The sequence below is a fragment of the Enoplosus armatus genome, chromosome 16, assembly GCF_043641665.1.
Source record: "Enoplosus armatus isolate fEnoArm2 chromosome 16, fEnoArm2.hap1, whole genome shotgun sequence".
NCBI classification, from domain to species: domain Eukaryota; kingdom Metazoa; phylum Chordata; class Actinopteri; order Centrarchiformes; family Enoplosidae; genus Enoplosus; species Enoplosus armatus.
Genome location: NC_092195.1, coordinates 9,368,841 through 9,382,097, shown reverse-complemented (window position 1 = coordinate 9,382,097; position 13,257 = coordinate 9,368,841). Strand labels below are relative to the sequence as shown.

The window sequence follows — 13,257 nt, the reverse complement described above, 5'->3', positions numbered from 1 at the left end:
TGTCAACAAACAATGCCTTAACTAAATATTAGGTGTTTTTTACGTTGTAATATTATGCAGTTTCTGGCTGGGCTATTACTGTATATTTGATTAAATTATATTTTGTCCACTGTCTGCCTAACATAAGTTGAAATGATAACTATTAATGTTTCACTGTGTGAGAGTGGCAAAAACAATTTTAATGCATAAATGTGTGTACTCTCCAAAGGCCCTCTCTTTGTTCCCACTGTATACTGTATACAGTATTAAATACAGTACATTATCTGTATACCTACTTCATTATTTGGTGTAGTAGGACGTGGCATCAGTCAATAACAATTAAGTTGCCCGTTGCTTTGCATGGTGCTCTGGTCCAAAAAGGGCAAAACGCCAAACAGACTCGGCAGAATGCTGAAGGAACATTTTGGGCAGAGTGGAACGAAACCAAACAATCACTGTTTTTTACAGAGATTACATTTACCTCCTCCACAATTCTGCAGTGTGGCACACAAGTTTTTTATTCTGAGTTAGGCAGTATTCAGATCACAACCACATGCGCATACGCAGTAGATAGATTAAATTATGTAGTTATATTTCTCTTCGAGAATCTATATCACAAACAGGCTGACATATTGTTGTGTTCTGGTAAATCACCGACCATGACTACACCTTGTGGCATGTGTTTTTGACGTGGCATGAACAGGGAGGCGTTGCAAGCACCAATCATGTTAATCCTCTATCAATACTGCTCTGTGCTGCTTAATGATTGGTGACACACCTCCCACTGTGCCTCTCTTCCAGCTCTGGTATATTCAGGCTCATGGTGAGTCACCAAATTACCAAATGAATGCCGGCTGAAAAAAACGTAATGACCCGGATGAGAATAAATTTAGCATGATGACTTAGAATAGACTTTGTGCATCTCACGACCCACTAATGGACTACAACAGATAAAAAAACCCAGAATTAAACCGCAGTGATGACTTGATCATTTGCCCTCATTCACCCGGCACTGGCAGAAGTTTGAGCATCAGTTATCTTGTTTTTAAAGAGAGAGTATAGTAAAGTCATTTTGATCATAAATACTGACAGAAAAGCACAGCCACCAAACGGTTTTTATTGCGACAGTAAAAATAAGGTATTTTCACACTCCTTCAAGGCATGTGTTGGTCTACCTGCCTCCATCTCTCTCTGTCTGTGTCAGAGCCGATAGCTGAAGTGTCAGGTGGAGGGCTACATGTTATCACCATCTCTCCCGCCTCTGCATCTATCATTCCCTTATCAGATTACAGTGTACACACACACACACACACATTCACACAGGGCTTCATCTTCTTTCTATTACAAGTGCCACTGGGATCTGCTGATAAAATCCAAATTGTATGCAAATTGTGTGTGTGTTTGTGTGTGTGTGCATGCTTGAGAAAGAGAGTGTGTGTGTTGTGTAGGGGTGAGGCAGTGTGTGGGAGACCAATCCAAACAGTGTTTTTTTAAGAGAACATATTAGATAAGGGGCCCATGGGTGCAGTCTGCCGCTGTTGAAGACAAACTCTACAACCCTGTATTATTGCTGTGGGAATAATGCCGAGTTTACCCCAAAACAACCACCTGTTTATATAGCAAATGCAAACACACGGATGCAGGATTGAAAAAAAATCCTCGACAAGAGTTACACATCTATATACATTCTGAACGCATGTACACACACACACACACACACACACACACACACACACACACACACACACACACAGCCTCACTAACATCAATAGCAGGGTGTGTCTGGGAGCTATTTTGAATGAAACCACATGAAAGGGGCGAAGGGGGGTGCGGAGAGAGATGCTCGATGCAAAGACACACGAGCAGTGAAGAAGTAGAAAGACAGATGGGAGGGGAACCCATTGGCTACTGGTTTAGTCTTTGAGCAACCATTTGGGAACCATTGGGAAGCCACTATTAGTTATTTTTTGTTTGTATGTAATGTAAAGGTTTCTTCATACAAAAGGGTGAAAATAGAGAAGTGGCTTCTATCCACTTAAATCAATTTAAATACAGACTTATTTAAAACATTTTAAGGTCCACGGGTAAGAATATCCAACTGAGAAGCAGATGGGTTTGTAGGCTGTAGTTCCTCTGTAGCTGTACCAGGGGGCAGCGTAGAGAGGCCCAAAGCTCTGCAGGAGACTTTTTTTCTCTGCCGTGTGTTTGGTCAGAATAATGCACTTGTCAGTTGCAAGTACAGCTCTGTACTGTATGTGAGTGTGTGTTGGTGTTTGTGTCTATCAAAGGTCAGAGGAGGACTCTGAAGGCAACAGGGACATCTGCAGTGAGATTCTCCAGATGAAAGCTCTTGAGAGGCTCACTTCTACGGTCAGTGTGTGCATGTGTGACTGAAGATATAAATATAGATAAAATCCAAAATTACTGCTTCATTCCAGTGTGTTTTAATTCATGCTTTATAGTTTTTGTATTTTGTCTTGACACCTTTTCTCCAACAGGTACAAAGTGAGTTGGCGGCTGCTCTCGCCCGAAAGACTCGCAAAGCTTGTAAGTATGCATTGAATTTGAGCGTGTGCACTTTCCTGGTGTGTTTTTTTTCCAACTGCATTATGAGAGAGTGACAAATAATATTCTGTTTGTGGTTGGTTGCAGTATCGGAGCAGGACTCTGAGACGACGGCGACGAGCCAACAGGAGCCTCGCGCCCCCAGCGAGGAGAGCAGCCCGGTAATACACACAGAAAGACATACACATACGCCTACTTACACTAAATAATAGGAATGTCCATACCATGTTTTTTTATTTTGCACCCAATCCTGATCATTCAATACATTTTCACTCTCTGCCAATAGAGTCCAATCCAATATGTAATAAAATAAATACATCTTATAATATCAGTTGAGAGAGTGATGTTTGTCTAATTTTGTGTTCATGCCGCGTATGAAGAGAGGTTGTCCAAATCTTTCTGCCTAAACAAATCCAAAGGTCAAATGCCGTTATTTAACCAGCAGCAGCTTTTTAGAGGCGTGGTTCACCTATGAAATGGGTTAGGATTACAGTAGCGGCTGCTGTTTCGACCTGTGCTGGATGCTATTTATTTGTTCTTGCTGCTCTACAGTTTGCTTGCTTGTTGCAGTGTCCTGTGTTTGGAAGAGGTTTGAGCGTTTTAATAGGGCACAGTAAAGCTTTCTGACAGCTGTCGTAACCAGATTGCTATAAACAAAGGACTGGAAATCGACCAGGCTGAATATGACCAATACTGGCCAATGAAAATATAACTTGATCATCTCCAACACAGATTGGCTTGGGACATCCATAATAACAGATCATAACTTATCATAACTGACTTATTCTGACTACCTTGCTGAATTTTAAAGGTCACTGAATGCAAGTTGTGTGTGTGTGTGTGTGTGTGTGTGTAACCTCCATGAGGTGGCTGAATATAGAAAATAGGGTCAGAACAGACAGCAGTGGGAGGTCTGTTTACTTTCGGGTCCCATCTCGGTACAGTGGAAACCTCTTTTTCTCCCATCAATTATTCATTCTCTGATTACATCAGAGATGATGAGAGAGGAGGAGAACAGGAAAATAAACCTTTTGAACGCAATTACACACACAGCACTAAAGATTAGTGGTTCATGTTTTGGGCTTCTGACCCCATAATACAAAGAAATGGCTTCTTGCAACCCCCTTGTCACAGTTTACATAGTCTATGACTGCGGGAGTTCAACTAGAGAGTGATTTCCCCTCTCATATTATAGTATTTGGATAATTTTAGAGGCCTGAATTGGTGACACAGTGGTGAGAAAAGGTTTAAAAAATAAGCTTAAATGTTTTTTCTTGTTTCCAACCCCAGTAATCATTTTGAGACTCATTTTGTCCACTGGATCCAGCTGGATTGCATTTGCTATGGCTCAGTCATAGTGCCACTGTAGTTTCAGTGTCGAGTGGAAACGTTTTAGTGTCTCTTCTTCAGCCACATATAGCCAATGTAGTTTGCTGACATTGGTTTGCAGCTCATTTAAATGTGGCAACAGATACTTTGTGGCGGTACTTGGATATGACAACAATGATCACTCCTTTATAAATATCAGTACAGATGCTGTCATTGTGTTTTTGTATATTCTGTCTGTCGATATCGTGGTCATAAAATAATGATTTTGTCTGCAGTTCATCTGCTTGGGAATGACTGCTGGTCAACATAGTAGGCTATTTATGAGCCAAACCCAAATTTCATACTCATTCTGTTGTTTGTCAACAGAAACAGATTTTGTGAACGAGAACAACTATATTGCAAATTCAGCTGCAATAAAACACAGAGAGCAAGAAAGAGAGAAAGGGAGGAAGTCTGCAGTCTGTGGTCAAAAATACTAACGACAAATACATAAAACTAGTTGTGCTGTCTATGTGTTAAGACATGTCAGTAACAAATGAAATGCATAATTAAAGGAAATTCTATGTCAATTGCCAATAAATATAGCCATTTGTATACATTTACAAGTGAATTTCATGCTTCAGAGACAACCTGCTCTGGCAAATATAGACCTGACGCTCCGGTTACAAAGGCTGAGGAAATTGCAACACCAGCTATGCAACACAGCCGCATTCAGTGGACATAAGGTTCCTCCTGCAATCCTGTTGGGGGGTTTGGGAACCACTGCAGGTTGTAGTGGTAACATGAGTACTAGTTTAGTTTATCTGACATAATGAGAAGGAGAACAATAAGCCACACACTTTAGAAAATGTCAAGGATGACACGATGAAGTCCAAGACTTATTTCCATTGGGGTCGTTGATGTACAATTTTTTTAATTTTTTCAGTAAATATTTTGCTAATTCATCTCCACAGCAACTTAACTGGACTGTGCTCCAGTTATCTTACAGCCTACTGAACGTTTTAGCTTGTCATAGATATCAAACACAAGAGATCAAAGAAAAATGAAGGATACAGTGGGAGAGAAAAGGAGACAGCCTCACAATACAAACACACAGACACAGACAGGTTTATCTTGGTATGTTCTGTGTCGCGGACAGGAAGCTGAAAACAGGTTAACAGGATGCACGAGGGACGGGGGTCTGTGGTTCTGATATAATGTCTGTGTGTGTGTACGTGGCTATTCTACCAGATAAGAGTTGTCACTCGGGGGAGTTTTCCTCGTAAACAAAATGAAGCGTGGGAGTATGCCATCATGTCTTGTGTGTGTGTGTGTGTGTGTGTGTGTTACCCTCTGTTAGAGCATGGCACTGTGGGATAGCTGAACTCACAGGAAGGGTTAACCAACTTTGAGCCAAATGAAATACCCCTCTCTCCCTCTTCCAAGGAAAATAAACAGACCAGGCTGCCCACCACTGGTGATAACCATCCTGCTAGCAGCACCCTAGGGAGCAGAGACACACACACACACACACACACACACACACACACACACACACACACACACACAGTCATGTTTTCTGTTGTCAGGTCTATCCGAGAACAATTAGTTTATCAAGTATCCTGCAATTAAATATATTCTCTATATATCTATATTGTCTATTTCTGTTTTATTTTTCTGCCTTAAGACGTCACTGTTAGAGACACATATTTATATATTCTCTATCTACTTCAGTTGGGCTTCCACATTTCTCAGTCCCAGCTATAGAGGGGAGGAGACGGACAGACAGACACCACACACACACCCCCCAGCACACACTCTTCCCACGCAGACACACACTCCCGCCCACTTATACTACTAATCACACACACTCACTCTTTCTCCGCCAGATCCTCTGACACAGAGCAGTCAGACTGAGACAAAGAGAGAAGTGCAACAGATAAAGGGAATTACAGACTGTAATAGATAGACAGAATAAGAGACAGGGAGACCCAGGATTACCATTTCATCTCATTCTCCTCACATGGACATAAAGGGGCAACTAAAAACTTGCCATTGCATGTTCCTGGATTACGCCCAAATTGCTTTCATTCTCCCTTGGATCAAAACTCTGAACTTTCTTGACCTCCATCCCACAAACCTTTTTTTACTGTTTCCACAATGTCTTGGGACTGCGGGTTGAGATATGTGTTCATGCCTCCTGTGTTGCAGCTGGGCGGGGTATGTGCATTGCGTGGTGGCGGTGGCACTGGTGGCAGCGGCAGCGTTGTAGGAATGGGGACGTGCGGCCGCGAGGATCTGACCAGCCGTCTGGGGCTGGAGGCCGTTCAGCGACTGGCCAAGGACGGCTGTCGGCTGCTGCAGAACCACAACTACAGGCTGCCCGACAGAAACCAGGCGGTGAGTGCAGAGTGTGATAATGGCATTTATATTTTGAAATGTCATTAATATCATACAGTACATCTTCACTGCTGATAGGACTGATGATTTTCTGCAAACTCGTTGGTCTTTCGTCATGTAATCTGCAGAGTGAGTTGTGGCTGTATGGTTAGTATGAGTGTAATGTACGTCATCATGTGGTAAATGTTGTCATTATTGTCGTCACTTTTAAGCACACACACACACACTTATGTCTGAGTTACTCATGGATTCGGGGTGAAGGATCATGTGAATAAATCCTCATCAGGGCCATCTTGATTTGTGTTGCTGTCAATCTAAAGGACAGACACACATGTACACACTTTTACAGCATGCCTGCTCACTTTTGTACATCATCTAACATGTCTGTGCAACAACATGCATCCACACACACGCACGCAAACTGAAGTTATCATTGTAGATGCACAGAGCTTTGCTTCACTCAGATCACTTTAGATTAAACAGCCACCAGTTCTCTAGCTCATTTAATGTGGGTGTTAATAATGGCTTAGTGTAATGTGATCTCACACTCTTTTTACAGTCTGCCAAGTACTGTGTGTGTGTCTATATTCACTTGTGTGTGTGAGTTTGCTGGCTAGAGCATATAATCATATGTGGGAGCTTGTGTGTGTGTGTTCATGCACCGTTGGTGCTGTGGCAGGCTGAGTCAATGTGTGCGGATAATGAGTGGGGTGTTAGCGAAGCGTTCTACTGTATAATCCGGCTCTACAGTACACCTGAGGGCAGGAAACGAAGCGAATGCAGTCTGATTTCACCGTACCTCACAATGTGTTTGTGAAACTTACCACATATCTCATCAGCTTGGTGAGTTTGGCTGAAGCCAGCTTAGAGGATTTTCGCTTTCATTCCTTATATACAAAAGTAGAAACATAATGTATTTTATAACAATTACTACTGTATGAAACTGCAGAGACTTATTTATGTAGTGTTGGGTTAGGGTTAACCCTAAGCAGGAATGTGGAGAGTGGGTTCAACTAGAGTTCTCTCTACTTACTACATACTGAACCTTTCAATTTGTAAACCAATTTGCCCACTTTTAGGTTGACTTAAATCTCAAAGTATCATTTCACATCCTCTCAAACTGATGTAGGTTACATGAAGATAAACCTTAGACTTAAAGACTTAAAGTGGGAATATTAATTTTAATTTCAAGCTTTCTAAGCCTTATGAGGATCAGTGGACCTACATTTTATTCACTGCTAAATCATTGTGGTTAGTGGGTAAATGTCTGAATTTTCTCATGTTGTGTATATTTCCATTTTAAAATGCAAAAATGTACCAGCAAATGATTTTATGCAGAGCCAAGCATTTTTCTGATCCGTTTCCAAACAAATATTTTGTGCTGAATTGCAGGCAAATGTGTGTATTATGCACAAGAAATTGTGCTGTCTTTTGTTTGAAAAATAGAAATGGTGTAGCTTCCTGAGTCCTGGAACAAGCAGATAAAAATGATTGATGTGACATAATCTACTTAAAGAGAGATTTGAGGAACAATGTTGATGAATTAATGTTAAGAGGTTAATGATGAAATGTCCAGGTAATGCAAAGATCCTTCAGTCTGCACACACATGCCCACTCTGTTGCTTGGTTTAAGTAAACATCACAAAGTGGGCTATTTCAAACTAAATAGGAAGCCACGTCAAATCAAGTTTCTTACTCTTTTTTTTTTTTAAATAGAAGCAACATCAGCAGCTCACGCAGGAGTTGTCAGCTTGTCAAATTATTATAATTGTCATTTCTGTTCATGGCTATGTCAGCATCCAAAAATTCTCTTAAAAAGATGATTACATGTTCACCTCCATGTACTAGAACACAAGTATGAAAGAAATGTAAAATAGTGACATTGAAGACTCATGGTGGCATGATATTCTTATAGGGGAGGCAAAGAAATGGCTGGATTGTAGTATATTTGTAAATATCAATAAAAGAAGCTGTATGGAATAATACCACCGGGCACTGAGTTCTTCTGACTGTGACTGCTCTACTGTGTGTCAGTGCTGGGCAAGCAATGAAATCCTTGTATGACCGAGAGGAGGATAATTATTGGCAGATGTATATCAGCTAAGGGACGTACAAAAGACACGCATAAAATATCCTTTAAAAGAATATCCATTCTCCTTATCTTATTTATTTAGGCCACAGGGATACATCTAGTTTATGTCAGACTGTCTTATAATTTAAATATTATCAGCCATGTTGCATCAAGCACCGAGGGTACCAGTGGTTACAATGAAAGTGTAAAATGAACCAAATGATTCTTGCAGGTTTATGAGCTTGATAAGAGGCTCTTAGTCTTCTCAAAGTAGATAGGACATGCTGATCTCTAATCATTTTAAGAGTGTGCGTAGAGGTGATGCTTTTCAGTAATGCGTCTCTAATGTTTGCAGATTTGTAACAGGTTTGATTATTATTTTCTGCCATCTTATTGATGGTCAAGCTAAGGCCGCAAAATGTGGCAGAAACCAAACAAACGGCTCGATTCACCACAAAGGCCACTCTCCTTTTGCTGGGTTGTCATGGTGATTTTCTTTTTTTTTTTTTAGTTTCCTTTTTTTCCATGACAGACGAGCTCTGACAAACCGGTGTGGGCTGTTTCCATAGTGATATAACTGATGTGTCAGTACAGTGTATTAGGTGCATCTCTGCCTTTTAGTCGCTTCAGACTTGCATTTGCACTCTTCCACATTTTATTCAGTCATCAGAGTTTACCAGAGGTCAACCTGCACAAGGGATTATACATGCATGACACACATGTGCACACAGGCAGGCTTTTTGGCAGCGTGTGTTACTTTCTAATAGTTGTGGAAATTGTAGTGTGTGTGTGTGTGTATATGTATGCTGCTGACTGAGACGTAATGTGTTTTCATATTCTTATCCATTATTTCCAGGAATCGGACCTGGAGCTATCACAACACAGATACGGCTTGGTCACAGCCAACACACACACACACACACAGACACACACAGACACACACACACACACACACACACACACACACACACACACACACACACACACACATAAAGGAACAGGAAGGGAACAGAGAGTGTTTCCTTTAGGCTGTCCATGAGGCCCACCTTTCCTCTGTACAGTTTGTCATATTGTGTGTGTGTGTGTGTGTGTGTGTGTGTGTGTGTGTGTGTGTGTGTGTGTGTGTGTGTGTGTGTGTGTGTGTGTGTGTGTGTGTGTGTGTGTGTGTGAAAGAGAGATGTGTGTACGCGGTTTATGACCCTGTGAGGGGAACAGTAAGTGCATGTCCTCTGGTCTCTATTTTCTCTTCCCAAATCACAAACCTCTAGAGCATGAAGTCTGACCATTCAAAGACAGACAGAGTGAGACTTGAGCGTGGTGAGGGAAAGGACAGAAAGTGTTTTCAGTGTAGAGAGGAGACAGTGAAGAGGGAAGGGTGGAGACGAGGTGGAAGTACAGATGGTTGAATTGAAGGAAGGGATGGTAAGAAATGGAAGGAAAGAGACTGACCCACCTGTTAGCCGAGAACAAGTGACCATCCAGAGAACTGACTTCACAGAAACAGTCATGGAGGTTTGTACATACCTGGCATGATCAGTTTTGTGCAGCATTTTGGAAGTGGGTTTGGACATCTTTTTGAAATTTTGTCTTTAAAGGTTCTGTCCACCATAACTGCCCAGAAATGTCCTACCCAACCTATAACCTGCTTATGATGCCCCATAAGCAGGTTATAGGTTGGGTAGGATATTACTGTCCCTTTTACATTTAAAAAGTTTGGATAAATGACATATGACAGTTGGATTCACACGTCTTTCTGTCTCTTTGTAGCAGTCAGTGCCTCTTGTTTGTCTCACTTTTCCTCACACTCCTCCGTGTCTCTCGCTTTCCGTCCTGGTCTCTTGCCTTTTGTCTTGCTTTCTTTTCTTGTTCTCTCTCTTTCTGTTGCGTAACTTTTTGACCCATCCTCTCTAGAGTGTTCAAGTGCGTACTTGGTATATTTTTCTTTTTCATGTCTTACATTCGTTCTCAGGCTAAATGAATGTTGTTCTTATGAGCTGCTGTTTGCACTTAACTCTCTGCAGATTGTTTGTGAATGCGTGTGTAAGCATGTATAGCTACATATGCATAGTGGGAATGTTGTAAGTTTTACTTCTGTTTTGGTGCATTTTCCAGAAGCTTTTTGATCTTGAGTGTGTGTATGTGTGTTTATAATGCTGCGTTGCTACATTTTTGGCTCAGAGTTGTTTTTCTTGGCATCTGTTTAAAGAGTGCGAGTGTGTTATCGGAAGGATCAACAGCTACTGTATCAGGGACACAGCACAACATTTTCCTCTCCTTTGTTTTTATAGTGGTTACGCTATAATTGGTTGCATAATCTCTGTCTTTTTCTTTTTTTACAGTATTTCTGGGGCACTTCTTCCTTTATTAGATAGTTGATGGTGTAGAGAGACAGGAAAGGTCAGAAGAGATTAAGGGAGTGACGTGTGATAAAGCATCCTGGTTCATATTTGAACCCTGGATGATCTAATGGCATGTCCCCTTTAGACCACTTAGCCACCAAAGTTGTTATCTTGACATCACATCTGGGCCGTTGGGTGCGGTCTGGGTGCCAGCCCAAATTGTAATTAACGGCCTGCAGTGTCAGAACTCTTTATATCAGCCATCACTGCCTTATTTATCAGCTGCATGCATCTCTGTGTTTCTAATCCTTGAGGACATTTACTTTCAGCATGTTACATAATGAAATGGCAATGATTCTTTGAAAGTTCTGTCCAAAGGTGAATTCACTTTGAAGACCTGTTTTGTTTACTGTAGATTATCACATGTTTGTTACAGTGAAAATCAGGAAAGTTTGTCTACCTCAGTGTCTTGGTAGTTTACTTGTGTGCAACATGGAAATTGGTCCTACTGGACTTGAGATTATTGTGTGCTGTTTGATATGAAGTCCATGGGTTGGGCAAAGGCTCTGTAGTAATTCGGTGAAATTATATAGTTCTGTTAAATACTGGTGTGTCATTTATATGGATAGGAGGAATAAGCAATTAATTATGAAGGCATTTTAAAATTGCAGTTTAAGTTACTGCAATACGCAACTTAAAAGAAGCTCCAGTTTTCTTAGATAACTTTGATTGGATCTTAATAGAGTCCCGAACAAGACATTGTGCTGCGATGAACACCTCCAGTTTTGTTCTTTCAAGTGCTCATCCAAGACAGAGGCTCCTCTACCGAGAATCAAACCAGAGTCTCTGCAGTGGGCGAGTGTTTCCTTTCTTTTTAACCTATAAACCACCTGAACGCCTCTACAATGATTCATTATAAGGTGTCAAAATGAATAAAAACATTCTCTGTTGCAGATGCAAGTGTATCATCATTATCATTTAGCTGAAATGAAGACATGGACAGTTAACATTTAACTGAAGCTTGACTTGAAGTCAGTTTTACTTGTACAGCAAAGCACCCTCTATTCCTCTGAGAAACCTTTGGAAAGTGAAATTGCACTCTCCCAAACAAAGTTCCCAAGTACTTTATTTCAAATACTGTAGAATTTGTTAAATAAGAGGGAATGAGCCCAAATGGTTAGTGTGTGACGCACACAAACCAACACACCTGAGGGAAAGGATCCAGTGAATGTGTGTTGAACATCTGTGTCATTCTCCAGTAGGATATGAGTCATCAGGGCATGTCAACACACACACACACACACAAGATCACACAGAGCACTTTAGGCATATTGTTTTGTCTGACCCAAGTCAGACCCGACCTGCTGTCTCTCAGGATCAGACAACTCCTTTCATCAGATGATCACAGAGATACGTGTGTGTGTGTGTGTGTGTGTGTTTGCTTGTTCATGTCAGCCTGCTTATTGACTAGTTCTTGTGTGTTACAGAGGTATCTGTGACTGCATTAGTAGTGCTCTGTGTTTGGGCTCCATGATGTCTAAAATAAAATCAAGGTTCTAGATATCACAGTTATTGATTACTGCACTGTTGGCACTGAACCTGAGGACTTTTTTCAAGCTTCAGCTGAATTCTTTTAAATAAAATAAAAGCTATCATCCATGTGGTATTATGTAATTGTATCATTATGTGTGTGTGTGTGTGTGTGAGTGTGTTAAAGGAAGAAACAACAGAAAGACAGCCCTGCATAGAGAGCTCTCTGTGTCAGTTGTGATTGCTGCTGGATCCCTCTGGCTGCGACAGAGACTGCAGCGAGCAGCTGGAGGAGAGACGTTGCTTCTTTATCTCTCCTCCTGCTCTTGTCCTCTGCCTTTGATCTCCCTCTCTCCTCTCCTTCTTCTCTCCTCTCCTTCTTCTCTCCTCAGGCTGTTTCGTATTGTGCTCCTTTGTCCATCTGGAACCCTGTCCCCATTGCACTGCCACTGCAGGTGTGTGTGTGTGTGTGTGTGTGTGTGTGTGTGTGTGTGCGTGTGTGTGTGTGTGTGCGTGTGTGTGTGTGTGTGCGTGTGCGTGTGCGTGTGCGTGTGTGTGTGTGTGTGTCAGATCAAGTTGCTGTTCATTTTTGGAGCAGGAGATCATTTCGAGTGTCAGCCCACATTCCTAGTTGTCCCCATTGTTATTCATTACACAGTACTGTTTCTTCTGAAGGCAAGAAATGCAATCCTTCCTTGTTATGGTGCCAACAGATTCCTTGTCTGCATGTGTGGATTGGTGAGCGAGTGTGTGTGCTACATTGGCCTTGTAGGAGAAACCTTTTCATTTTGTGAAGTGAAAGGTTTGATACTGGACTTTTGAGGTCGATAACCAATATGGATATTTGAGAGTTAAAAAAATCTGACGACATTTCAGCTGATTTTTAACATTAATTACTGAATTTTTAACACATGACCTAAAAAACATTTTTCATTATGATTGCTTAAACTTGGTCAATAAGGAGTTGTGACCAAGATAGTGTGTATTGAGCGAGAGAAGAAAACTTGTCAGTGCCCTCTAGTGGATAGAAAATGCATGCATATGGTATGATCTGGGTTTTCAGAG

At 41.3% G+C, this 13,257-nt stretch overlaps 1 protein-coding gene across 1 annotated transcript in view; it reads left to right on the top strand.

The window, feature by feature from the left end:
* Positions 1–13,257, top strand: part of rapgef5a (Rap guanine nucleotide exchange factor (GEF) 5a) — a 41,632-nt gene that overhangs the window by 15,701 nt on the left and 12,674 nt on the right. Inside the window, exons 6-9 of the mRNA XM_070921743.1 lie at positions 2,268–2,349; positions 2,478–2,526; positions 2,632–2,705; positions 6,064–6,252. Coding sequence (XP_070777844.1) covers positions 2,268–2,349; positions 2,478–2,526; positions 2,632–2,705; positions 6,064–6,252 — 394 coding nt within the window. The remainder of the gene's footprint in view (positions 1–2,267; positions 2,350–2,477; positions 2,527–2,631; positions 2,706–6,063; positions 6,253–13,257) is intronic.